Source organism: Protopterus annectens, chromosome 13.part0 (genome assembly GCF_019279795.1).
Source record: "Protopterus annectens isolate FY-2018-M chromosome 13.part0, PAN1.0, whole genome shotgun sequence".
NCBI lineage: Eukaryota > Metazoa > Chordata > Ceratodontiformes > Protopteridae > Protopterus > Protopterus annectens.
Window position 1 is genome coordinate 560,893,364 of NC_056747.1, and position 26,628 is coordinate 560,919,991.

Genomic DNA, 26,628 nt, shown 5'->3' on the forward strand with positions numbered 1-26,628 from the left:
TCTGAAAACAGAAGCTCTTACTGATAGCACTGGGGTTCTTTTTGAATCCCTGAGAGTAATTGTGATATTACATTCAAAATGAACATTCTCCTAAAGCAGTAATACAACTTGAGCATGTCATAAAATAATTTAAATTACTTTTGCATTTTTTTTACTTTTTTTGTGTTAAAAAACAGACTGCAAAGAGAAATACAGTACACAAATTCCCAAGTATAATCTGCTGTAACGGCTACTGCATCAAAAACTGTGATTGCCTAATAAACAATACAAGCTCAGTTAACACACATTACTAAGCTAAGCTGTATGATTTGACTGAACCTATCAGAGAACCTAATCTTTTTAGCTAGAGAGCTAATCACGTGTGTGTGTGTGTGTGTGTGTGTGTGTGTGTGTGTGTGTGTGTGTGTGTGTGTGTGTGTGTGAGAAATTAAATTAGTTCTCAATATAGAAAGAAAAAGAAACACTGCACTTACCTTAAATTTATAAAGTATATCTGCTGATCATACATTTAAACTGTCTTCTTTACATTATTATAATGTAAACAATTACTTATAGAATGTTTAATATTGCTGCATGTTAAAAAATAATTGTTGCATACAAAATAAAATCACCAGATAGCTGAAACCCTAAACAGTAGAATATGCCTAATTTCACCAGTTGAAAAATTATCATACACACTTCAGCAAGTTGTTCAATATTTAAGTTTGCCAAATTCATGACCCTAACTAGTATTGGGTAGCTTAATGTAGTTGAATAGTTAGGCTGGTTGGTAGTCCCATGAAACTAAAAAACAGCTTAAAGTCAAAGCAGTATGCAGAAAAAAACAACAAAGCTCAATACTGAATGCATGGTAGTTCACTCACAGAAAAAGTATAAACAAGCAATCAAATCCTAAAGCTATAAACAGTATAATAGTCACAGATTACTTTCAGCAGACAAGCTCTAGGCAATTATGTCCCTTACAAGTACCCTTACTTATCTACCATTAACCTAATGGTCATCTTTGTAGTTTTCCTTAAGCAGCACATTTTACAGCAGCAAGAGTAGCAGTGAATACCAAGCTAAGCCACTATAATCTGCATAAAATACAACCAGAAATGCTTAAATCATCTATTTGTACTAAACACTCAGTGTAATACTAGTCAATAATCACAGCAGCTTTCATAATCAGCCTAAGTGCACTTTAACTTGCAAAGAACAATATGGCTTACATATAGAATTAGGATACACTCTGGACTTCCAAGATGGCTGCACAATGAATAGCAGCTTAAGTTGAACTCTCCCAGTGTGAAAACAGAAGCTCAGAACAGAACCAGTGAATTTGTCTTTTTGGGTAAATTACAGTTACTGGCTAGTAAATGCATTACCTGGAAGCCAGCAAAGAAGAAAATTTTGAGAACATCATAGAAAATCAACCACAAAAAGTGAGGAAAAACACTGACTGGGAAGAATCCTGCAGCTGTTCAGCAAAAAGCAGTTCAAGCTTGGTGCAAGACATGACTTCCAGTAATCTACAGGAAAAAAATAAGTTTAATGTGCTCAGAGCTGATTAAAATAAATGAAACACTGAAGGAGTACATTAACTGAAATAGCAAAAGGTAGAAAAATGGAAGAAACTTTCAATAGATATTCAGATAAGCTGACAAAACTGCAAAAATCAGGAGTCAAAATGAAGAAAAGGCTGGCTGAATATGAGACTGCTGAAGAAGAGGAGGTCCAAAAAATAGAGTTAGAGGACAGAGGATGTAGGGAAAACCTGAGATTTTCTACTGTACCTTAAAAACGGAAAGGAACAGACTGTATTAATTTTATGAAAGCACAAATAAGCAACTGGCCTGGTATTCCACAGCAAGAGCTGGTAAATGAAAAAACACATCATGTGTGCTCCAAACCTGGCCAAAAGAAAGCAGCCAAGACAACTAATAATAAAGATGCAATCCTACCAACAGAAAGAGTCATTTCTGACAAAACTGTGGCAGACAAAGTAATAGAAGTTGGAGAGTGTTTGCAGAAAATGATTACCCATTATACATCAGGCAGAAGAGGAGCACATTTATTCCAGCAATCATGGTATGTTTAGGAGAGGCAGGTGTAAGATTCAAACTGCTGTATGCTGCTATCTTCAAAATATTTTTTTTCGTGGAGGGTTGAAGTCATATTTTTGATGCCGTACATGCTAAGGAGAAAATGCAAACATTTGTGGAAAAAAAAGTGAGCTATCAAACAGAAGGTAACTATGCTTCTTATTCTTCTGATAATAAATATCATAGAGAGACTATGCCACTGGAACCTTTTTCAATGTTCCAAAGGAAAATGCTTGAGAGACATACAAAAGTACAGCAGTTGACTAGAAGAACCAGGACTACATTTGCATATGAATAGAGCCCCATGGGAGATGGAGCTCAACACAAAGAAAACCAGCAGCTCATAAGTTAATGAATAAGTGTAGGATTACAAGGCATCAATCCCAATTGTGAAATATGGCAGAACAAGAAAACCAAGAAATATTGGACTTTATTGAGTTGGTTAAACTTGTAAGGGACTTGAAAGGTATGCCCTACTTTATGTCATTAATGTTTGGAAGGACATTAAGGAGAGGGGAAGAGGAAGGAAATAGGTACTGTAAGTAAATTTTTTTTTGCTTTAAACAGATTTTTTTTATGAAACATGAGATATACTGCATATTATATAGCAAACCATTTCATGTTTTGTGTGTTATAGGAATAATAAAATAAACAGGTGCCTCCCATTCCCTCCCTTCTTTCTTCTCATTTAGTTTTAAGAAATGTAGACAAAGCAATGTAAAAAGAGAAGGAAGCCTAGATAAAATCACGTTTAAGATAACAGGCTATAAATCTTAGGTTGCTGAGGTGAGAGACAGGGTGTGTAAGTATACAGAGCATGATATCAGTAAAATTGATATGTTTTTTTCTTACTGTTGCATAGGGGAATGCCTGGATTAGGCCATGATCTAACAAAAAGTTTTAAGTATAAGCAAGTAAATAAAAACACCAAATGAAACATTTTCCTTTAGCAAATAAGTGTTCACAGTGCAACATGACATGCTTGTAGCTGAAGGCAACTGTATATCTGGTTCTCATATTCCTATTGACATAATCTGATGAGAGCAATAAAAACAGAATATTTCTTTCAATGGCTAAACAATATTTTCTGAAAACATTTAAGTTGTTTTCTACATCTGGGAGAGTAATAAATATAAAACAAAAACAGACAGCATTTAGCGTAAGTAGAAGCACAGGCTGCACCATGTATCTTGGCATAGAAAAAATTCATTATAGGTCAGTTGAAGCATGGGAGTATAGCTATCAATCTGAGACAATTGTTCCTATAGGAGGATAGGTTGTTTGAAGATGTACATAGCTGTTTGTTTGTATTAATTTTTTTTGTTTCTTTTTAGATTTACATTAAAACAAAAAGTCTTACAAGATGTGACATACATTCAAATGGATGTGACAAGAAACAACTCTATAAAAGATCTAACTGCCAAACATTTTTTTATGCACATAACAATTGGATGATGATAAAATAAGGAGAGACTGAGATTTTAGATTCAGATTCTTAAGTAATTATACAGAAAGACATAAATGGGAACATACTTTGGGGAGTGTAATGAGTTGGCAGACTTTAAAAATTCCCTGCAGACTACTTTGTAAGAAATACTGGGTGAACAAATTGGTGTAACTAAGTAAATGATTTTTTTGAAGTTAAGCTATTTAAGGCATGGTAGTGCAAGTTCGAAGTAAAACAGAAAAGTGAAACAGAAAAGGAACTCAAACTCTACCCACAGTGTCAGGCACATAGTGCGAGTTCACCTCATAGAGAGGTAGTGCAACTTCCAACTTAAACTCTACCAGCATACATGTGCACAAGCGCACACACACACACACACACACACACACACACACACACACACACACACACACACACATATCACTAATTTGTAAAGAAGGAAAAGAATGGGTCACATCAGTTGGCAGTGTGCCCTGTTCTCATGCCCACATATATACCCAATGTCATCAAGAAAGAGAAAAGAAAGTACAAAGATTTCTTGTTGGCAGTGTGCACGTACTGTTGCTACTGTCCACATATATGTCTTGTCCTGCTGCCTGCAAAAAAAGACCCATCCCTGAAGAATTTCATTGCGAACTCTTTAATGTATTTAGTAACTGTTACACCATACCTCTCAACCTGGAAACATCAAAAATCTGGACAAGGCCCATGAAAAATAGGTACAAATCTGTACGCTGATTAATGTAAAATTTGCATACATAATTATATAACCCCGTCCACTCTGTTGGAATTGTGGGATACCAACTTTCAAACACAAACTGAAGAACAAACAACCAAAATATAGCACCAGGCTGGAAATTAACCTCCATTCCCTACTTGCCTAGTAAACTGTAGATGATGGTGACTGTTCACATAATAGCTAGAGAAATCAGAAACAACTCAAACATTAGAGGGATGAAGGTCTACCATCAGCAGGCAGCAAATATATCACAAATCTCATGTCATAGCTTCAGGAACTATATACAGTAGGAGCAAATAAATCACAAATCTCATGCATAGCTTCTAGAGCTATACACAACAGGGCTGCAGGTAATGACACCCTTTAAAGCCTTCTAGTTTTGTACAGAGTATTGCTAAATGCTGCACTGTCAGGTTTTACAGTGACTTGATCCAATTTCTGTACACTTAACTACTGTCAACAAATTGCTTCTTATCAGTATTTTTTTTCAGATAAACTTTGCCAGTTTCTTTTTTTGATCCAAGACCTTTCTTTCCTTTTCTTTTATTGTCTTTGTTGTATAAATTGCTAGTTTTAGTTCAGTAAACAAAGCTTTATCCTTTTAGCTGCTTCTCATGTAGCAGTTGTCTTGTATTGCTGTCATATTCACCATGGCACTAAATCTTTAAACCTCACCACAGAGGAAAAGACGTATAATTTCCCAAGAAATTCACAACTGATATTGTCCAATAGAAGTTCAAAATGTTAGTAAGCTGGCTAGTAAACATTAAAACAGAAATGCATGCCGCATCTTTGACCTGATCTCATATATGTAACACTTTGTACTCATGCATTTTCAAAAACACAGCTAACAAAACAAAACTTATGTGAAGATGGAAGATCAAACTCTTGATCTTAGCATAAGATTCCTAGGAGAGCAGATCCCTGACAAAACTGAAGTGAGACACCATACTTAATTAACTGTCTCTGTTTCAAGCAGCTAAAATGTTGCAGCATACTTGCGGATAAAGGATTGAGGGTCCACACGGATTGTGGACAACTGGTTTATGTGAAAAGATATGAATTGTAAACTACAGGGACTCTGCATCCCTAGTAGCAGAGCAAACACTACAATTGTCTCATCAGCCATACGTAAACAGAGGTTACATTTAAAATGAAGAGGCAGGTATTTACAACTGATCACAGCAAAAATGATTTTGTGTCATCAGGTTGAGCAACTCCTTTTGAGGATTCCCATACATTAATTTAGATAACATTCCTATATCTTAGTAGCATTTGGAATAGTATTCGTTTTTAAAAATTGAAAATACCTTCCACTTTTTTGTAGCTTAAATAAGCTTGCATCACATAAGCGACTTCACACACACACACACACACACACACGCACGCACGCACGCACACACACACACACACACACACACACACACACACACACACACACTTCAGAATACTAGTGAAAATAACATTAATGCAAGCAGGAGGTCACCGGGAATAAAACATTCCGTAACTAAATATCTTCCATGCTGCAGCCATCGTCATTTCCCAAACTAAATACCTTAATAAGCTCCGTTTCCCAAACTAAATGGATTAAGCACTCCACCAGAATTGCAGATAACTCCACCATCGGAAGCACTACACCAGAATTGCAGATAACTTCACCTCCACCATTGAACTACTCCATGCAGCAGATAACTCCACCAGAAAATAGCCAAATGTTTCCACGCTTACAGATCCATAACAGCCATCCGGAAATGAGCCCTTGAGCTCAATTCTGACAGGCTGATGGGCTGACGTCATCACGCACGTGATGACGTCAGCTCAAAAAGCGAGAAAGAAAAAAATTTAAAAAAAGTGAAAAAATTGGAAATGATAGGGAATAGTGGCACCCCATTATTTGGACCCCAAAACTCGGAAAAGACCGAGTAATTTGGTACGGTTGAGAGGTATGTGTTACACATATTTCCTAATTGTTCCACGTTTATAAGAGGGAAGTAGTCCACATTTGGGAAACCTGACTTTGTGAACTGTGAAAGGAGTGTGGTGCTGCTTTAAATCACTGAAAATAAGGAAAGTACTGGATACTCTAACTGGCCAGTTCCTTCATTGGTTAGTCTCCTTCATATTTTCCTGGGAGGACTAAGCAAAAACTGCCCTCTCAGGAGGCTTTCTGCTTTATATTTTGTTTATTCGACCATTATACAATTTTAATAGCCCCATATAAAATCATTTTATCCTTACTTTGTTTAATAACCAGAGCCCCTAACCCATTGCACACAGGAAAAGATACACTTCAGGGTGGTATAAACACAGTAACCTCCAATATTGCTTCGGTCTGTTGTAGTCTGATACTATCATTGAAGCCAATAACAATTGCCTTCTCTTATACTCGCCAAGAGCCCCGTGCTTTATATAAAAAAAACAGTTACGCTTTCTGTTGTTACTAATATTTACTTGTACATTAACGTCTGTTGACTAGGTTAGTCCCGCTCGAGCTGTAGTCTATTTTCAGGGGAGATACGAGTTAGTATTAACACACAGACAGTGTCACACTACTTATTTTAACTGCCATGTCATCCTTAAATATCCAAGACAAAGCCTTTTCACAGAAAGTTCAGCCTTCTGCTATTTTTGTTCTCCATGGTGAATGTACAGCACATGCCACCACCGATTTATTTACGGCTGCACAGCTGCGTACTTGAATAGTGAATACATAGGAATAGTGTAACTCTTGTATGCACCAGATCATGCTCAGGCCAGATTAGTTCATTTACACAGAACAATGTTGATAGCTGATTGACCATACATTGCAGTCTTACTCTTGATTCTTTAAAGGATAGATCGGGAGAAAGTGTTTTCTCTGACAGCTTGATTTATGTCAGTCACTTATAATAATGTTGACTATTGTACTCACCGACAGCTCTTTACCTGACCAGAGCACAAACATGGGGAACCGTTTGTTACACAGTGTTGTCTGTAGCATTTATTTATGTGCTTGTTTATTAACAGTGTAAATTCATATCCCTCAACCTGTTAGTGCAAACAAATATGTACAAAGCCTTACAGAATCAGGGGACAAAAGCCCAAAAATAAGGACAGATTTTAAATATTGCTCTTATAAATTTAGAAAGTTGCTAGAATAGCAGGATTTGTTTTAGCATGCATTTTTCTGAAGGATATGAAGTCTGAAACACAAATGTATATAATTATTGACTTCAGTCCTCAGATCATCCCAGTGGTTTTCCAGAAAATCACAAATTTTATGAGGACCAGATGAAAAATATGAGGCAAAAATCTGGACATTTGAGAGGCATGTTTAAATGAACTAGTCTGGCCTAAGCGTGATCAGATGCATAAAAGATTTGCACTATTCCTCTGTATTCAATACGCAGGTATGCAGACGTACAACCATAACTAAACTGGCGGTGGCATGTGCAGTACACTCACCTTGGATGATAGAAACAGCAGAACACTGAATTTCTGTGTAAAGGCTTTGTCTTGGATATTTAAGGATGATACGGCAGTTAAAATAAGTAGTATGACACTGTCTGTGTAAACACTAACTCACATCTCTCCTAAAAATAGACTACAGCTCGAGCAGGACTAACCTGGGCAACAGAAGTAAATGTATAAGTAAATATTAGAAACAGAAAGGATAACTGTTTTTTTATATAAAGCATGGGGCTCTTGGCAAGTATAAGAGAAGGCAATCATTAATGGCTTCTGTGATAGTATCAGACTACATCAGGCCGAAGCAATACTGGAGGTAAATCTGTTTATACCACCCTGAAGTGCATCCATTCCTGTGTGCAACAGGTAAGGGGCCATGGTTATTAAAGTAGGGATAACATGATTTTATATGGGCTACTAAAATTTTGTAATTTTTGAATAAGCAAAGTATAAAGCAGCAAGCTTCCTGAGAGGGCAGTTTTTGCTTATTCCTCACAGAAAAATATAAAAGAGATGACACAATGAAGGAACTGGCCAGTTAGAGCATCCAGTGCTTTCCTTATTTTTGCAGCGGTTTAAAACAGCACCACACTCTTTTCACAGTTCACAAAGTCAGGTTTCCCAAATGTGGAACAGTTCCCTCTTATAAACGTGGAACAATTAGGAAATGTGTTCGCAATTAAGTTCTTCAGGGAAGGGTCTTCTTTTGCAGACAGCAGGATACGGCATGTATGTAGTCAGTGGCAACAGTACATGCACACTGCCCACAAGAAATCTTTGTACTTTCATTTCTGTTTCTTGATGACATTGGATATATCTGTGGATATGAGAAAAGTACACAATGCCCATAGAAGCAACTCCTTCTTTTCCGTCTTTACAAATTAGTGGTGTGTGTGTGTGTGTGTGTGTGTGAGAGAGAGAGAGTGTGAATGTGTGTGTGTGTGTGTGTGTGTGTGTGTGTGTGTGTGTGTGTGTGTGTGTGTGTGTGTGTGTGTGTGTGTGTGTGTGTGTGTGTGTGTGTGTGTGTGTGTGTGTGTGTGTGTGTGTGTGTGTGTGTGTGTGTGTGTGTGTGTGTGTGTGTGTGTGTGTGTGTGTGTGTGTGTGTGTGTGTGTGTGTGTGTGTGTGTGTGTGTGTGTGTGTGTGTGTGTGTGTGTGTGTGTGTGTGAATGTCTATGTCTGAGTGTGTGTGTGAATGTCTGTGTGTGTGTGTGTGTGTGTGTGTGTGTGTGTGTGTGTGTGTGTGTGTGTGTGTGTGTGTGTGTGTGTGTGAAGTTAGTTGGAAGTCACACTACTTCTCTATGAGGCGAACTCGCACTACATGCTGTGGGTGTAGTCTGAGTTCCATTTGCATTTCACTTTTCCGTTTCACTCTGAACTCACTACCATGCCTTAAGAAATTTCACTTCAATAATACAGGAAAAGTCTCCAGGTCATCTAAATATAAATTCAATACTCATCCAAATTAACATTTAATGTTGTGAAGAATAGGGAATTGGCTAGATAAACAGAGTGCTTGAAGAACTATGGAAAAAAAGTTATTTGTTTGTGACATGGCAGAACAATTCTAAACAGAGAGAAGATTAAGAAAAAGATGAAGGCTGGCATAATAATCAAGATGTTTACCTCATAGGCAGAAGGCACAGGGTTTGATTCTCACCTCTGAGTTAAATTTGCTCATTTTAAAATGGACCACTTGCCTTATGAACCTATAAAGCAAAATGGTTACCTGTGAAAGCTTTAGAAGTGGTTGAGGAAAGAAAACTTATGGTAAATCTAATTACGTGTTTCAAAGAACAAAGACATTATGGTATCAGCACATATACTTAAAATTAAAATAATGATTTTCCCATTAACAACATATTAACATATGGCTGTGTGAGTTGGACTATAAGTAGGGCTGTATTTCAAAAAAAAAAAAGGTTTTGAATTGATGTGCTAGAGAAAACACTTGAGAATGCCACAAACAGAAAGATGATCAAATCAGTCAATACTTAATGAAATAAACCCAGGCTGTTCACAAGAAAGTCTGAAACTAAGCCTGAAGTATTCTGGCCACAAAGTACAAAGACAGGATGCACCACAGATGACACTGATGCTGTGAAAGAGACTATAAAAGACAAAAAAGAGGAATCCAGGGGCTAAGATAGACAGACAGCATTACTGAAGTAATGGATATAAATTTACAAGAACTTAAGCAGTTGTTGCTAGTCAGATGTGCTAAAGTTCTTGAGGTCACAAAGATTCAGACTCAACTAAAAGACTAAATAACAAATAGCAGCTCCCATAAAGTTCTGGCTGTATGAATGCATAAAATAAAATGTGAAGTCATCTCCTTAATGTTTCTCTAAAAATAAGGAAAATTGTTAGATTTTAATGCAAAATTGAACCAGAGATTCAACTGCATGCAATAAAAAATGCATTGTGTAAACAAACATAAAAGAAACAACTGTGCTGTTTTTCAGAGATGATGATTTTCCTTTTCAGATTAATGAGCTTCTCAGTGGTTTGTAAGTCTGTAATAGAAAGAATCTTTCTTAAAATGCATTTCGCCTTTCTGCACCTCTCATTATCATATGTTTAGCATAACTATAAGTATTTTATGTAAAGTAATAATAACTGGTTATATGTTGCATTATAAAATTACAAAACCAAGTGAAGGCTGAGGGGCATGTTTCAGTACTTGAATAAAGAGAGCATCTCTGTAATCAGTTCAGTGCAATAAATAAAATTAAAATGACGATTATAAAATATAGCACCAATAAAAAGGATAAAACCATGCAAGGCATTAAAACTCCCAAAAATCAAAATGTTCTCAATATGTTTTCAGTAACATGCACAGATATTTTTATTCTACCTGTTACAAAAATGAGTCAGCCTCCAAGATCAGTTTTGAATGGTTAGTAAAGATTATATAATAAATACCCAGCAAGTAATTTTAAAAAATACTGCAAATCATTTTCTAGCAGATAAGCTCAAATGAGCTGATTGACAATTTAATGGAGATGCCTAAATTAGGAAATAAAGTCACCACAGTCTCAGGATTCCTGCTTTTTGTAAGTGATTGTCCTTTACTGATACTAGTATTGATTTATAAGTGATCTTTGGCCTGTTTAAACGTCAGGAGGCTTAAATGACATGCTTTGTATCATCTCAGAAGTGAAGCCTATATTTAATACTACAGGAAAAAAACTGGGAAAGCAGTATTATCGCGTTTCATGCATATGGGTCTACTTCAAATGATCGAAATTTCACATCATCGAACCTCTGATCAGTGAAGACCAGATGATCGAAGCTGCAAAATATCGAACGTTGTGAATGGAGATTGCCATACAGTGTGGAACAGGAAATTTACCACTCTCTTCACTGTAGTGTGATCTCAGAGTTGGTATATTTACGTAGCAGGGGGTGTGGGATGCAAAGCCCCCCATGTAGGAGTTGCAGGGGGGCTTGGCCCTCTGTAAAAATATGAAAAAAGACATTTTCACCTGTTAGTTTTTTTTTTTTTATTCGATGATCAGCAGTTTGATGTTGTGAAACTTCGATCCTTTGAAGTAGACATAGATACACACACATATATATATATATATATATATATATATATATATATATATATATATATATATATATACACACACACACACACACACACACACACACACACACACACACACACACACACACACACACACACTACATATACATACACACCCACACAGAGAGAGGGTGTGAAATGATGTATACTGAAAAATGTATTGAAGCATGCCTTAGCAGGGCCTGTTTCATCTTTTGCAGCTATCTGTATTTCCATAACAGGAAACTAATACAGATTATATAAACCTATACAATTTTAAACTTCTCAGATGAAAGTGATCAGTCACTTCCTCAGTGCGGTGACATTGTTAGAAAATATGCTTCTTACCATCAAGTTCCTCCACAGAGATGTTGGCTAATTGTTCACTGTCACTTCCCTCAGACAAGGTTCGATTCAGGTAGTTCCCCTTGTACAAAAGACCTGCCGTGACATGATGGAATGGCATCTTCCTCCTGTTCCAAATGACAAAAGACATATAGTACCACAACTGCTGACATTTTAATTGAGGAATCATAAATCTGTTAATACTGGAAAAAACATTATAACATGATATTTAAACCATCTGTTTACTATGCAGTTATGGTAAAAAAATGTCATATAGTCTTTCAGCTTGCAATGATAATTCACACAGCTAATAAGGAAATCTTCAGAGCAGTACTTTTAGCCCAGATCTGAATAATAGCCTAGCAAGTCAACTATGATACACATCACATAACGATTTTAACTCCATACTAACTGAAAATACTAGAGCGCAAACATATTCATGCTCCTATACACATACATATGCAGAGCATCTGCAAACACACAGACATACATGCAAACAAACTACTGCATTTTCTTGCTTTTCATAGGCATAACAATTCAAAAAGATTTATAATTATCAGAGAAAAACTGAGTTAGTACAACTATACTGTAACCTTCTTAACTAGAATAAGACACTGAGCTGAGCTGATGCAGAGTAGCTTTCCACTATCTACATGTCCAAAAGCATTCATAATTCAGAATCTCACTCATTACATTATACTATCATAAGTTAAGTACAGCAGTGTATCTGTGTGTGTGTGTGTGTGTGTGTGTGTGTGTGTGTGTGTGTGTGTGTGTGTGTGTGTGTGTACGCAAGTGATTCTGTGTCTCTATACTTGGAAAAATGTCATCCACATCATAGACTATATAAATAAGAATTCTCTAACAAAAAAAACATACTATTGGAATTATCTTTACTCCTAAAACCATAATAAAATGCTAATTCATATTAAGGCATTGAATGACAGAGAAAATATGATATTCCCATAACCACAGGAATTCATATGGCATGATGAATAAAAATATACTTTGCAGCCAGAGGTAAATATGATTGTAGCAAATCTGTCTGTGCAAAGAAGTTGTTATAAGCTGCAAAACATGCTTCACAATCACAATCCTCTTGAGGCAAAAACATTCTGACAGACTAAATAAATGGTGAGGTGTATGGATGAATTTAGATGTACATTGTACATACAATTTCACTTGAGTGCGGTGCTTTTAAAAGTTGTAAAGCAAACCAAGTAGGTAGACAGTCATAACAATGAGTAACCCAAATATCTGTTGCTTCACTTTTCTAAATTTATCAAAAGACTTGGTGTAGAAAAGACTGTAATTTAGAGTCACTGATGATACAGAGAAACAGTTTAGGTGACTTGTTTATTGATGCAAAGAATACACATGAATGTTACAGCACTTGCATCTAAGTGTAAAGTATACAGATAATTCACATTTTTAGCCATCTCTCCATCCACTCGTTTTCTGACAGCCTTCTTTATCTATTACAGGATCATGAGGATGTTAAATTCTGTTCTGGCAGCCACTGATTATAAAACACTGAAATCTGTTTTTAAAAGGGTATGGGTCTATCACAGAGGCATAACTACAACATCATGGCAAGTTTGATACACTTCCATATCACCCCTTTCTTGCTACCTGAGTATATATTACAATGACTTTAGGCATGGAAAATAAAAGAATAAGACTTGGCATGCATTCCCACAGCATCTTGTCTTCAGAGAGTAGCAATAACATTTTAAAATCCTGGAATATGGCAAAGTATGTGTGTGAACCTCTGTGTATAGCATGCATGCAGGGGCAGGCAGTAGGACTGGTGTTGCCATGGTCAGTGAAGGCATTCTGTGTATGAATTTGAAGTTTGTGACACAGCTCTTACCCTCTGTCACAGTTTTACTACTGCACACAGTCACTGGTACCATTACTGGCTTTCCTGAAGCAATGGGATGCAGCACCTGCTTGAAAAGGTTTTACTGATAGGCTGAAAGGATTGGATAGGGTTTTGTATATTGTTAGATACGATGGATAGCATTCTGTATATTGTTAGATACGATTGGATAGGGTTCTGTATATTGTTAGATACGATTGAATAGGGTTCTGTATATTGTTAGATACGATTGGATAGGGTTCTATATATTGTTAGATACGATTGGATAGGGTTCTGTATATTGTTAGATATGATTGGATAGGGTTCTGTATATTGTTAGATATGATTGGATAGGGTTCTGTATATTGTTAGATACAAGAGGTGATAATGTTGTACCACTATACATTTGTAGGATATGAATGTAGATCTTATGGTCATATATTTATGATCGACTTTCACTTGCAGCAAATGCAGTGGGGGCACAGCATTATGCTACCCAAGAAAGGAAGAAATGATTTCTGTTAATGGGATATTTTTAAAATAAAGTTTGCTAATACTTCTGATACTTTTTGGTATCAGTACAAAAAGAAAAATATATATTATTAAGGAATGTGTGCCTAATGGATTGAGGATATGAGGGAAAATCACAGTAGCCAGGTAGAAGAGAGGGTCAGTTTTTAGTTTCAGTAATGGGGACAAACCTAACATAATTAAAAAAGTAGGAATTACATTATCAAATTCAATTAAAAAAGAAAACCCGTATCAATTCAGAACTAATTAAAGATATATTACGCCAAAGATAGGTATCGATTCAAATGGGTTAAGTATGAATTTGACTAGCATTACTAATGAAAATGAGAAGAACACCAATATCCAATCAAGGCAAAAATGTATTCTAACCATAACTACTAGCAAGTCTGAGAACAAATCCTGTAAAAACATCAATGATGTAGGAAGTTTATCAGATATGATGAGAGTATTTCTTATGTACACATGTTTCCATAAGTAGTAAGTCAGGATAAGACGAATGAGATAAATACAATGAACAAGTTAGAAAAGGTGCGAGGAAGGCAGTTTAGCAAATAGGAATATTTCCCAAATGGACAGCAACCACAGCATATTGAAGGACTTGATAGACACACATTTAACTGAAATTAGTACCAGAGCAGGAACAAAAGTAGAATAAAAATGGAGGATTTTGAAGGAAACAAGGCAGACCCTTACAGGAAAGCACAAAAGACAGTGACAAAGACAATAATAGTATAAACGCATAACGAATAGAAAGAGAATGGTAAAAAAAGGAAACGGATTTAGAAAGGCAGAATGAAGGGAATAAAATAAAAAGAACGAAGAAGATAATAGCTAAGCAAAATGATCTTGTAGAGGACCTCATTAATAATCAGTACACAAAAGATAAACACGGCAGTGAAATTAACTGTAATATGACTCCTGATAATTAATGAATACTCTTATCTTGGGAGACATTCATTTGAGTCAGTAACTCTAACCCCTACTTCTTTGCTTAATGATGGGATTACTCGACTGCATTAAGAGATGTGAGACTAGAAGAAGTTCCAATATTAGGTACCAAGTTACTGCATAGCAGAAACGATTATATGGAATTGATTGTAATGGCAGATATAAATAATTTACAGTATGCATCTCTGAAGCATTTGAGGAAGGATATTACTTATGAATGTTCTTTGTCAAGAAAATGGGGAATTTAACATTTTGTATAATTCCCCCCTTGTCTAGCTTTTTCTGACTATAAGAATATAAATGTCAAGCTTTTTTTAATACTTGGCAAAGAAGACAGGGATACCTGAAAGGGTTAAAAGCCTTAATACTATGGGGACAAAATGTAGTGAATTTTGAGATATTTGCAAAAGATTTTTTTGCATTTCAGTAATAAAGACAACAAATTAACCCAGACCATCTGAAATTGTTAATGCAAACAATACTCTTCCAAATAAAATTCCATATTATGAGAAGAAACAGTTAGGCATGGAGGTATTCTTAAAAAAAGTATGTGTGTGTGTGTGTGTGTGTGTGTGTGTGTGTGTGTGTGTGTGTGTGTGTGTGTGTGTGTGTGTTGGTGGAATGAACTATTAACTATATTGTTAATGAAAAATAAACATGCATATCAGCATTACATAATAAATCACATTAAGAACAAAAAAAATGTATAAATCATGTAAGTAAAACATTTAAAAAATAACTTCATTTTAGGAAGAAAAAGTATTTTATAAACAAGTCCATACCAAGAAATTGTGTACAGAGCTGGATTTTATGCTTTATGAATCAGAAATAGCAATGGGCAAGTGTATAATTTCAGAATTTGTATAATAAATATTTTGTTGGACTGGTATATTTAGATAAAAGAAAGGAAAGATGCAAGGTAATTATTACATATATGAAAAATCACCTGGTTTTTACAACTGAAGTTAAAAGTTCATTAAGATGGGTTAAGGAAAATTGTTCAATGGGCCTAGATCACATAGCAGGACAACTTGTCCATTTATTATCTTCTAATATAATCTTTTCTCTTGTCAATAATTTTACCAATCTGTTATTACCAGGACTAGCATCTAAAGACTGCAAAAAGGTTTTATATTGTACCTGTCTTTAAGTTGATGATAAGCAAAATATAGTAATTACTCCCCAATATATCTTGCATCAATTATTGGAAAATGTTTTGAATGGTGTATATTACAACATCTTGTAAAAGAATATTTTGGGTGCCGAAACCCAGTTATACACCATATGGCTTTATTAAGTGGAGCTCAATATTAGTGTATCAATCCAGGTTTTATGACAAAATCTCAACTATAAAGAAAAGGGAGAAAGACTGTTTAGTTGATTACCTGGATGTCAACAAACCATGTATGTATGTACAATTATTAAAAAAATAATTCCTGTAAATGCCGTCTGATAATTAACCCTCTAAAATAGAAAATGTAGTAAAATAAACAAACAGAATTATAAAAATTATATATAAATGAATAACTGGATGTTTGTTAAAACATTTAAACACAAGCTGCTTTATATTTTGACATACTGTGCAGCGAGGCCACATCATTTAAACCTGATGGAAACATGCCATTGAGTCTGAGTTGCCAACTGAATTCCTTTAATTCTAACATATCTGCATCCCCATATAAAGGTATAATCAGAACCCTGTCAATAATAAAGAACTTCTTAAAATTTGGACAATGAATAGGTTCATAGGTTCATACTAGGCTATCTGCCCTAGGGCATTTATAACCTTAGCCAGAGTGTGTTTGGCTTTCGCCACCCATTTTAAATTAATTTTGCTATGCCCTTTTTCAAGGTTAATATACTGTGCCTCTGTCTAACAGTGACACAGAAGTGATACCTGGGGTAAACCTATGATCTCCCATCCACTCATCAAGATTCCTCTTGAAGAGAGTCAATGAGAGACTCTGCCTAACCTGGACTGGGATTTTATTCCAGAGTGAAAGGAGCCTCTGGGTTATGAATCTGTCCCTCCAGCATGTCATATTTATTTCAGTGCTGAGGTTCAAGTCTCTCGAGCGCATAGCTCGATGGGATTTGGATTTTCTGAGGTGCAGCATGTCCATTAATTCCAGGATGGACATGGCTTTATACGTCAGGCACAGATTGCCTCTTTGCAGGAGGTATGCCACTGAGTAGAGCTGGAGTTTCTTTAACCGGGCAGCATATGGCATCTGTTTGAGCCCTTTGATCCTCTTGGTGAGGTACTTTTGGGGTCTTTCCAGTTGCTGCAGATGTCTGGTAAGGTACATCCCAAAAGGGGCATTGTACTCAATTATGGGCCTGATGAGGGATGAGTAAAGAGGCACGATGACCTCCCCTGATCTAGATGTGAATCCCTTCATGATTAGGTGGGCTATATAAAATGTTTTTCTAACCACTTTGGCCACATGGTTGTCAAATGAGAGATTGCTATCAACTTGGGTCCCCAGGTCCCCAATTACTTCTTCTGTACTTAATGGATTACCACTTATGTGGTAATTTGTGGGCACTTTGTTTTTGCCAAAGGGGATGACTATACACTTTTTGGCGTTTAGCTTGAGGCCATGTCTCTGGCACCAGTTGTCTGTTTCTATAAGGCCCTTTTGGAGGATGTTTGTGTCGCTGGAGAGTCGATTATGGTACCCAGTTTGCAATCATCTGCGAACTTGGTCAGCCACAGTCCTTCCATGTTGGCCTGTACCTCCGAGAAATATATACTGAACAAGAGAGGTCCCAGGACTGAGCCTTGTGGGACACCACTTGTAACTGGTTTGGAGTCTGACATGGCTCCAGCAATTCTAACCATGTGGGTTCTGTCCTTGAGCCAGTTTGCAACCCATCTAGTGACATAGGGGTTTATATTTAAGCTGGTGAGCTTATCTATAATGCCCGAGTGGGGTATTGTATCGAAGGCTTTTGCGAGGTCCAGGTAGGCTGTGTGGACCACCTTCCCCTCATCAATGGCCTTGGTGACTGTTTCAAAGAAATCAGCCGGGTTTAAGAGGCAGGATCTGCCCTTAACAAAGTCGAACTGGGTAGGATCCAGTGTCTGTAGGTCCCCAATATCTTTATTTATGAGGTCCATGATGATCCTTTCCATAGCTTTGCAGACCAAGCTAGTCAGGCTTATGGGGCGATAGTTTCCAGGATCCGTGTGTGTATGTATATATATATATATATATATATATATATATATATATATATATATATATAGACACACACACACACACACACATAGAATAGTGTGCCTATGAAGGACATTGGTGTTTTTCATTCGCTTAATATAGTAATAGTGTTCCCTAATTCTGTCCTTTAACTTCCTGACCATTTTCCCCATGTAAAATGCTTTACATGATCCACAGCCAGCCAAATGAACCACATAGGTGCTATTACAATTCCACTTCTCCAGACTGGCTAGTGTCCTCCCATAATTGTGAACAACAATATATGGGCCCTTATGGATGTACCTACATATCCTACAGCATTCACATTTTTGCATTTTACTGCGGGTTAACACCATCTTGCCTGCCTGAGTTTCATTATATTGCGGTTTTCTTTGTATCTGTTACACCATGGATCTGCCCAGGGATCTTAGCCTACTCCAACAACTGACTTGATATGTGGCACCTGGTGTGCCTGAAGGGCAAAATCCCGGTTATTCCAGTGACAGAATTAATGTGAGCCAAGAGTTGTTTCCCCAACCACTTTGGACTTTTGCTCAACCAGGACACAATTCAAACTACTGGGCCTCTCAACCAACCAGTGGTAAATATTCAACACAACGTTGATCTGGATGTTTGGTTACATTCCATATGTTTTGCTTTTCCTTCTGGCACTGATGCAGAGCAGAAGGTACTTCAGGTTCATTATTGCTGGATTTTATCTGTCAATTTTGTGTGGTTTGATTTCATCTGTTTACGCCAATGAAGCCTTTTTAACCTATGTTAAGATGAAAGCATTCAGTATCTAACAAAACATTGTTTTTTGTTTCAAAAAAGTCCTGTTTTTTTTGCTTTTGTACCCGTTTTTCATTAGTTTTGATTGGTTTTACTGTTTAATACAGTATTTTCTGAGCTATCCACTTTTGCTAAATGTTGGGTTTGTAAATATGTCCATGACTAAAGTGGGGGCAGAAATAAACAACTACAAAGTTGTGAGCAAATTGTGCTTGTATTTGAATAGTCTACATGAACAGGCAGTAAATGGAGGCTTGCAATTTAGTTATAACATTTTAAAGGTACAATTTGAAGAATATAGGGTGCAAGGAATAATCACGGGAGGAAAAGTACTTGGAATGGTAAATTAGGTAAGGGATCTCAGCATCATTGTATAAGGGAATGACATTGAAGTACCATGTACAAAATATTAAATTTAAATCATTGAGAAAGATGGGATTAATCTTTAGTACATTGGATACCAGGAAGCCAAATGTTCTAAACGCACTTTTTATGGCCATAATTAGGCTCATTGTTGAATGTAATTTGAGTTTTTACCTTCATTGTGTGATGTATCATCATTTTATTTAGTCCAAAGACATTTTACCAAAAGAATAAACTATGTAATAATTTATGTTATACAGATTAATGAGAGGAAAATTGTGTTTAGCATTTAGGGCTTCACATAATGAGGAACTGAGGGCTTACTCACAAACTTCAGAGGTCTGCACAGAGGATCACTATAGCTTGCATAGGAGTTGTATGCTGTCTAAGAGCAATAAAGTTGGAAACATTACTGTGATCATTATTTTTTCACTTTTCTCATAGTCAAATATCAAATACACATAGAGATAGCTACCTTTAGTAGGAGAGTAAGGAGGCATGCTATTTATAAATATCTGACAGCAGCAGGTTGAAATATGTTATGTGTTTTTTTGTGGGGGGGGTCCGTTTTTATCCCAGTCTGACATCAGAAAGATACATCATTGGCTGGTGTCTTTTGGACTTGTGAGGGTAGGGGTGAGGAGACGTATGTCAATGGTTTACCTTCAAAAGTCCAACAGCCACATCCTCGAAACTGCTGCCACGAACTGCAAACTGCGAATTCACAAAACCGTGAAAACCGAAGCACCAAATAAAAAAATCTTGCCCCCTTTTTGACTTATGGTAGCACTTGTTTCAGCTGTGGAGCGATCGGAAATGTCACCTTTCGATGTTTTTTTTTTGCATATTAGGGAAGTCGGTGGGACGGAATTCGCTGAAACGGTTTGCGTATCTGCACTTTTGAAGGATGTGTTTTCAACTATATGAAGGTAAACTGTGTGGATACACACACACACACACACATATATATATATATATATGTATATATATATATATGACTGTAGCCATTTATGACTTCATTTTGATCCAAATCAGACATGAGAGGGGAATATATGGAATGTGGCTATCTTTTCCCCAGATATAATTTATGTATCTTCCCCCTTCATCTTAGTTTATTGGGAGCTGTATTTTCTTCGGCTATGAGCAGTACATCTTGGTTACTACTTATTTCATCACTGAAATAAAAAAAAAGAAAAAAGACTGACTTTCTTTCCTTATTCATGATTTTTGTTGGTCATCAGTGGATCAGTAGGTTTGGGAGCGCAAGCTCTAAAATGCACCTCAGGACATTTACAACTCTATGGCTTCTTGAGACCTAGTTGTACTCCCACACCCAGCTTAATTAAGTTATTGCTTCTGCAGATATTGTAGTGTACTTTTGGTCAGCTAGGGTGTGTTGAAATGATCCAAGAAAAATCAGAGCTGAAGAGTAACACTGAATTTCTTTCTTTAATCATGATTATTTTTCATGCAGTCACTGGATGAAAAGGTTGCTTAAAAACTCTGAAATAAATCTTTCAACATCTAGAACTGCCATGGTCGAGGCCCACTGGCCCCTAAGCCCCCTCCCCCTTGCTTAATTCAGTTATTTTTTCCACACCTATTACAGTGCAGTCCTGGTCAGTCAGACTGTGTGTCTAAAAGATGCTGGAGAAGGAAAAACTGAAGAGGTTGTTTGGCCATCACTGGATAAAAAGTTTTTTTTTTTTTTTTAAACTCAAAAGCACATACAGCATATAGAATTCCATGGTTCCTGGGGTCTTAGCAGCCCCTAGGCCCCCAACTTAATGTAGTTAGTTACTCCACAGATATCAGAGTGCAGTTCTGCCTAGTTAGGAATGCATGGATACATACATGCAAGAAAAAAAAAACAGAAGAGCAAGACAAACAGTGAGAAAGGGAAGAAAAAGGTAATCTGAATGATGTGGGGGGACCAGGGTGGAACTGGGTAATCTTCATGGAGGGCAGTTGTAGTGGGGGGTGCTGTGGGGACCTTTGCCTAGGGTGCTAGTTCACCTAAAGGCTGACCTGGCTACATACCCTCACATTTGTTTGACCTGTTTGCATGGTATAGTTTGATTATAGGATCTATTGTCTGTAAAATTCCAGCTCTGTACTACATTCTAAACAAAGGATTAACAAGTAAATGCAACTGCCTTATTTCTGACTAAAGCTTTTCTAAAATTAAAACACATTATTTTCTAATATCCTGCAGCTATTCAAAAAACTAGTCCATCAGGAAGCAATACTTTGAAATCCTGTTACCAAGTACTTCAATAAATTACAGACAGAATTAGCCTGAAGATATCTTACAGGTAACAGTTCTTCCAGCAACGTTTCACAAAAAGCATTAAAACCTCTACAGAAAAGCCTCAGAAAGTATTGATCTGCAATTATCACTTATTCGTCTGATCCTGAGGAAGTTAAAAGTATGTACTTCAAATTCATTGTCATACCTCTGAATGGAACATGCAAAAAAATAATCAATGTTACAGTTAATGTTTTCAACACTCAGCACTTCCAAACACTGTCAGATAAGGTACAAGTACTGATACTTTGGTTGTGCAAGGCAACTACTGTCTGCAGTTTCACCATAAAAGACTTTCTGTGGCTGTCTGTCTGGCATAAATAGTATGTCACTGAAGATGCCCCTGAGCAAGAGTGTAAATATACTAAAGTGACACTGTCAAAATAAAAGCATCACTATTTTAACAGATTTCCTTCCACCGCTGCAAAAAGTGATTGTAATAAATATTAAACATGAAACGTGTACACAAAGTAAGTAGACCTTGGTGATTGTTTAATCTCGTTCATACTCTGACTTCTCTCCCTCAGAAGGCCTACTATATTAAAAATAAAAATCCAAACAAAAATAACCTTACTGTGCTCTCTGCCTTTTGTTGATCCCAAAATAGAAAAGAGCTGGAATTAGGGAAACAAAATTAACATGCTCAGCCTATTCCCTGTAGAAGAGGAAACGTGCTTTGGCTGAAGAATCTCAGTGTAGATGAAACCATGCCCTCAGTAAACTGTGTTTTGCATTTTGCTGTGTTATGTTTTATTTATTACTGTGAATTTGGTTTTGTCTCAGGTATGCATTACACTGCATGTAGCCTTTTCTATGCAGTTTTTAGGCTACATATAAAAACTCACCACATGAGAGAAGCATTGGAATGCTAACTTTTTAAAATCCCACTAGTACGTAGAGGGTGCATATTGTTACTGTGGGTTATGGGATTGTGAGAAATAAATACTGTGGGAAGAAATAGCCAGGGAATGGTTATGGCTAGGCTTGTACAGGCCCTAGGGCCGATAGCCTAGTACCACCCTATGAACCTATGGATGGAAAAGAAAGTTGTTGTTGTTGTGTCTTTTGGCTTTTCCTGGTTAGGGGTCACCACAGCGGAACTCCGGTCCACTAATGATTGGCAGTAGATTTTTACATGCTGAGTTGCTGGCCCTGACGCACAACTTTCAACGAAGGTATGCCCATTTACGCAGGTCTCCACACAGAAGACGCTCTAGCTGAGAATCGAACAGGACAATGTCTTACTGTGAGGCGACAACACTACAGCAGCAAAATTTTCATAAATCTGAGAAACCTAAACCAGCTATAGAGCTGTATAAACTCTAGTGCCAGCCAAAGCTAATTAGGCAAGTTGAGAGGGATGTAAAAGTAACTTAGTTTTCACATAGTACTAATGATTTAGATATCATTAATATATCCACTGACTAGATCATTTAATTTAAATCATGCTTAAATGCTTAATATAGTCCAGGAAAAAAGTATACATGGAACAGGACACCAATAGAGTCAAAGGCAAGGAGAGGAGAGAGAATGACAAACTACATCACTGTAGAAAACAGGCAGAATATACAACTAGGTGCAGCAAGTAAAAACTATTTAGTGTCAAAGGAAGGAAAATATCACTTGCTATTTGTATCTATTTATAAATAAATGAACATTTTTGTAACTTTTGTTTCTGCTTGCATTTGTTTGTAGTGAAGCTTTCATCCTTGGGCTTCTGTTGTAAAGGGGTTACTTGTTGCCCAATCTCACATACTGTATAATCAAATGCGAATAAATAAATAGATCCACTAGAACAAATCAATAAGCCTTAGAACAGCTACAAAATATAGGCAAAACACAGAAAGTTAGCCAGCAACTTTTCAAAAAGGCAAGTAAAAATGGAAAACACGCCTATGAGAAAAGACAGGGGACTGACATGGGCCAGATGTTCATGCTCCAGGTTGGTATTTTTTTTGTCTGTGGAGGGGTATGGATGCAGACTATACAGGAGGTCTGGAATGCAACAGAGGAAGTGAAATAGTAGAGATGGATAGTGGGTGAGCTCAGGTCCTGGTTAGTCAGTTAGAAAAAAGAGGCAAAGGAAAGGCCAGGATCTGGACAGATGTAGTACAGGGACACAGACAGAAGGATAAGGACGCAAAAGGACATTTAGAATAAGGAACACAGAAGCTTGCAAGACAGAGCAGACCAGAGGCAAAGACCAAACAAAGAAAACCCGGGCAATAAAAGCAGAAGGTGTGAAGAAAGGGGAAACACTTTTACATCAGAGAAGGAAAAGTATGTGCAAAACAGGAGAAGTCCCAGCACAGAAACCATGGTGGACTCCACAGGTGACTGGTCTCTTTGTGGAGATAACTTCCCCTGTTTTGATTTCCTGAGTACTATCTGTGAGCCAGCTGGCAATGCATCGGGTGATATAGGGGTTTATTCTCAGATTATTTAGGTTTTCAGAAGGGGATTGTGTCAAAAGCTTTGGCTGGGTTGCGGTGTGTACCTTTTACCTTTTTCATTTGCTTCGGTGACCTTTTAAAAAATAGTCCACCAAGTTCATTAAGCATGACCTGCCCTTGATGAATCCAAGCTGAGATGGGTTCTAGTGTTTGGAGGTCCCCTATGTCCTAACTGATTAGTTCCATAAGTTTTTTCATGACTTTGTATATGAGGTTGGTCAGACCTATAGGTCTATAATTGCCTGGGTCTGTGGAAGGTTCTCCTTTTTGAAGGGGAATAACTGTAGCTATTCTCCATTTGTTTGATACAAAACCTGTATGGAGGTTGAGGTTGTTGGGCAGTGGCTAAATCATGCTTTAGTGATACCTGTCTCACCTCTGTGCTACGGGATCAAAAAAATTTTTCCACTGGCAGTATAATAATCACAATCTATAGGGCTGTTTAAGCATCTCTCAACATTTATCAGCAACACAATTCACCCTTTTTAAAATGCACAATGTGCAACACTATACTATATGGACTTTTACATTCAAACCTTTAGTCAACATTAAACTATATGGACTGTTATATTTAAACCTTTAGTCATTCTTATACAGAGCAGTGCTTTTGAAGCTTTCAGCACAACTATACTAAAAGCACCTGGAAGCGTATTCAGAAAGATGCACAAAGGACAATGCATTAAAACATTTCATATAATATGTAGTTCAAGCATTTTCTAAACTACAAGCAACTTTTTAAACTAAGCAATGGATTTTGTGTGTTTTAAACAAAATGCCTTTATGATGTGTAAATGTCTGCAATTAACTAAACATATGTATAGGCTTATATTTGCATATTTAATTATGGACTTGTATTTTAAATAAACAACCTCAAAAAGAAAACATATGAAGTTATTTTTGAATGAACGTGGTCTTAACTAGTTTGTATTAGTTCTGTAAGACATTCCAGGTAGTGGCCTGTCATAATCACGGACGTTTATAGCTGAATAACCATAATGAATAAAGTATCACTTGTACCAAGAAAGAGCCAGCCATCAAAATCATTAGAACAGAGTTTATAAATAAGGTAACATTATCTTGTTAAGGATCACCTCCCATTACTAAATATGGTTCATACTTGAGTGAAATCAGTATCTCCTTTCCTTTGGATTTCTATGCCACACTGTTTATAAGTTTCAGGCATGTAGTTTGTTTTATCTGCATGTGGAATTTTGTATTGAAACTCGTGCTTGAGCAGTGGGCTGGCTGGGGCTGTCCAGTAGATGTGTATATAGGAAATGGAAGACACATATACACTGCATAGCCTTTACATTTTCACTTCTTATGGCTTTCACTGTTCTGGCCATTTCTACCATTTCATTTGCTTATAGCCAGTAATGTGTTAACCATAACTGCTAAATGGAAAGACATTATCAGATTTTCTAGTTTATGTTCTATTAACTGTGAATGCTTACAAACTGAGCAGGTTCAAATTTTCAGTTTTCTTGCATGATATTCAGCTCCCCGGTTGCTCTTCTCTAACTATAGATAATTGAGACTGATAAAAGTTTCTGTTTGCATTTTGGCAGCAATTCAGTTTTTTTTTTTTTTTAGTTAAAAAAAAAGTAAGTAAGACAAATATTATGACTGGGACTGTTGGAAATGTGAAAAGAGATGTTAAGCTTTATGAGGATGTTGTAACTTACTGTAACAAATTCACAAACAAAAGCTTAAAAAACAACAATGTTCTTTAAAAAAGTAAAAAGAAAGAAAAAGGTTCACTTGGAGACTCATTAACTGGACAAACTTGATTATACGAATAAGGATAACACCACCAATAGAAAATACAAGCAGCAAATTAAAAACATTTTCTCAGAAACAAAAGTAGTTCTAGTAAATTTTGTTGAGAATAAAAAGAGGTTCTCTACACTCTTTACATCTTAAACGAATATAACCAACTCTGAGGTTACCCAACTTCAGGGCAAGTGTAGAATGTTGCTCGTGGCTAAACATTTGATTTAACAAGATGGAGTTTCCATGTTACACTGAAGCAATTTCTGGACATAAAAAAGAATGCCTAGATATGTATTCATCAATGTCTTCATTTTTCTTGCTGTAGTTCACTTTAAACTGATATGGCAAAAACTGTAGTGACCATCTTTCTGTCCTGACTGGTGATTTTGATTTGGGGTTGCTAAATACTGATAGATTATCTTCAGTAATCAGTCCAAACTTCATGCCAAACAAATAGATATGAAAATGTTCAAAGGCCTTTATAGTTGTTGCTGTTTCCTTCTGAGTTCTGGTATACTTTTTTCTCTAAATCCAACAATTGCCTGCTGACATACACTGTCACTTCTGCTTGCCATCATATGCATGACTCCAGTGTCCCAAGGTGGGAAGAACTAACATCTACTTCTAGGTCTGTTCTTTATTTTGCATCAAAATATGCCAAGATGGCTGTGAACAAATGCTTTGAATGTCTGTCTGTAGGTATTCCTTTAACTACTGTAAGGCTCCTTGATGTTTCTAATACAATTCAGGTAGTATGTATTT

The 26,628-nt window shown here is 36.6% G+C and overlaps 1 protein-coding gene across 1 annotated transcript in view; it reads right to left on the reverse strand.

The window, feature by feature from the left end:
• The window catches only part of CALN1 (calneuron 1), a 1,476,296-nt gene that overhangs the window by 1,225,728 nt on the left and 223,940 nt on the right, over window positions 1-26,628 (reverse strand). Inside the window, exon 2 of the mRNA XM_044054204.1 lies at window positions 11,638-11,762. Coding sequence (XP_043910139.1) covers window positions 11,638-11,755 — 118 coding nt within the window. The 5' untranslated portion in view covers window positions 11,756-11,762. The remainder of the gene's footprint in view (window positions 1-11,637; window positions 11,763-26,628) is intronic.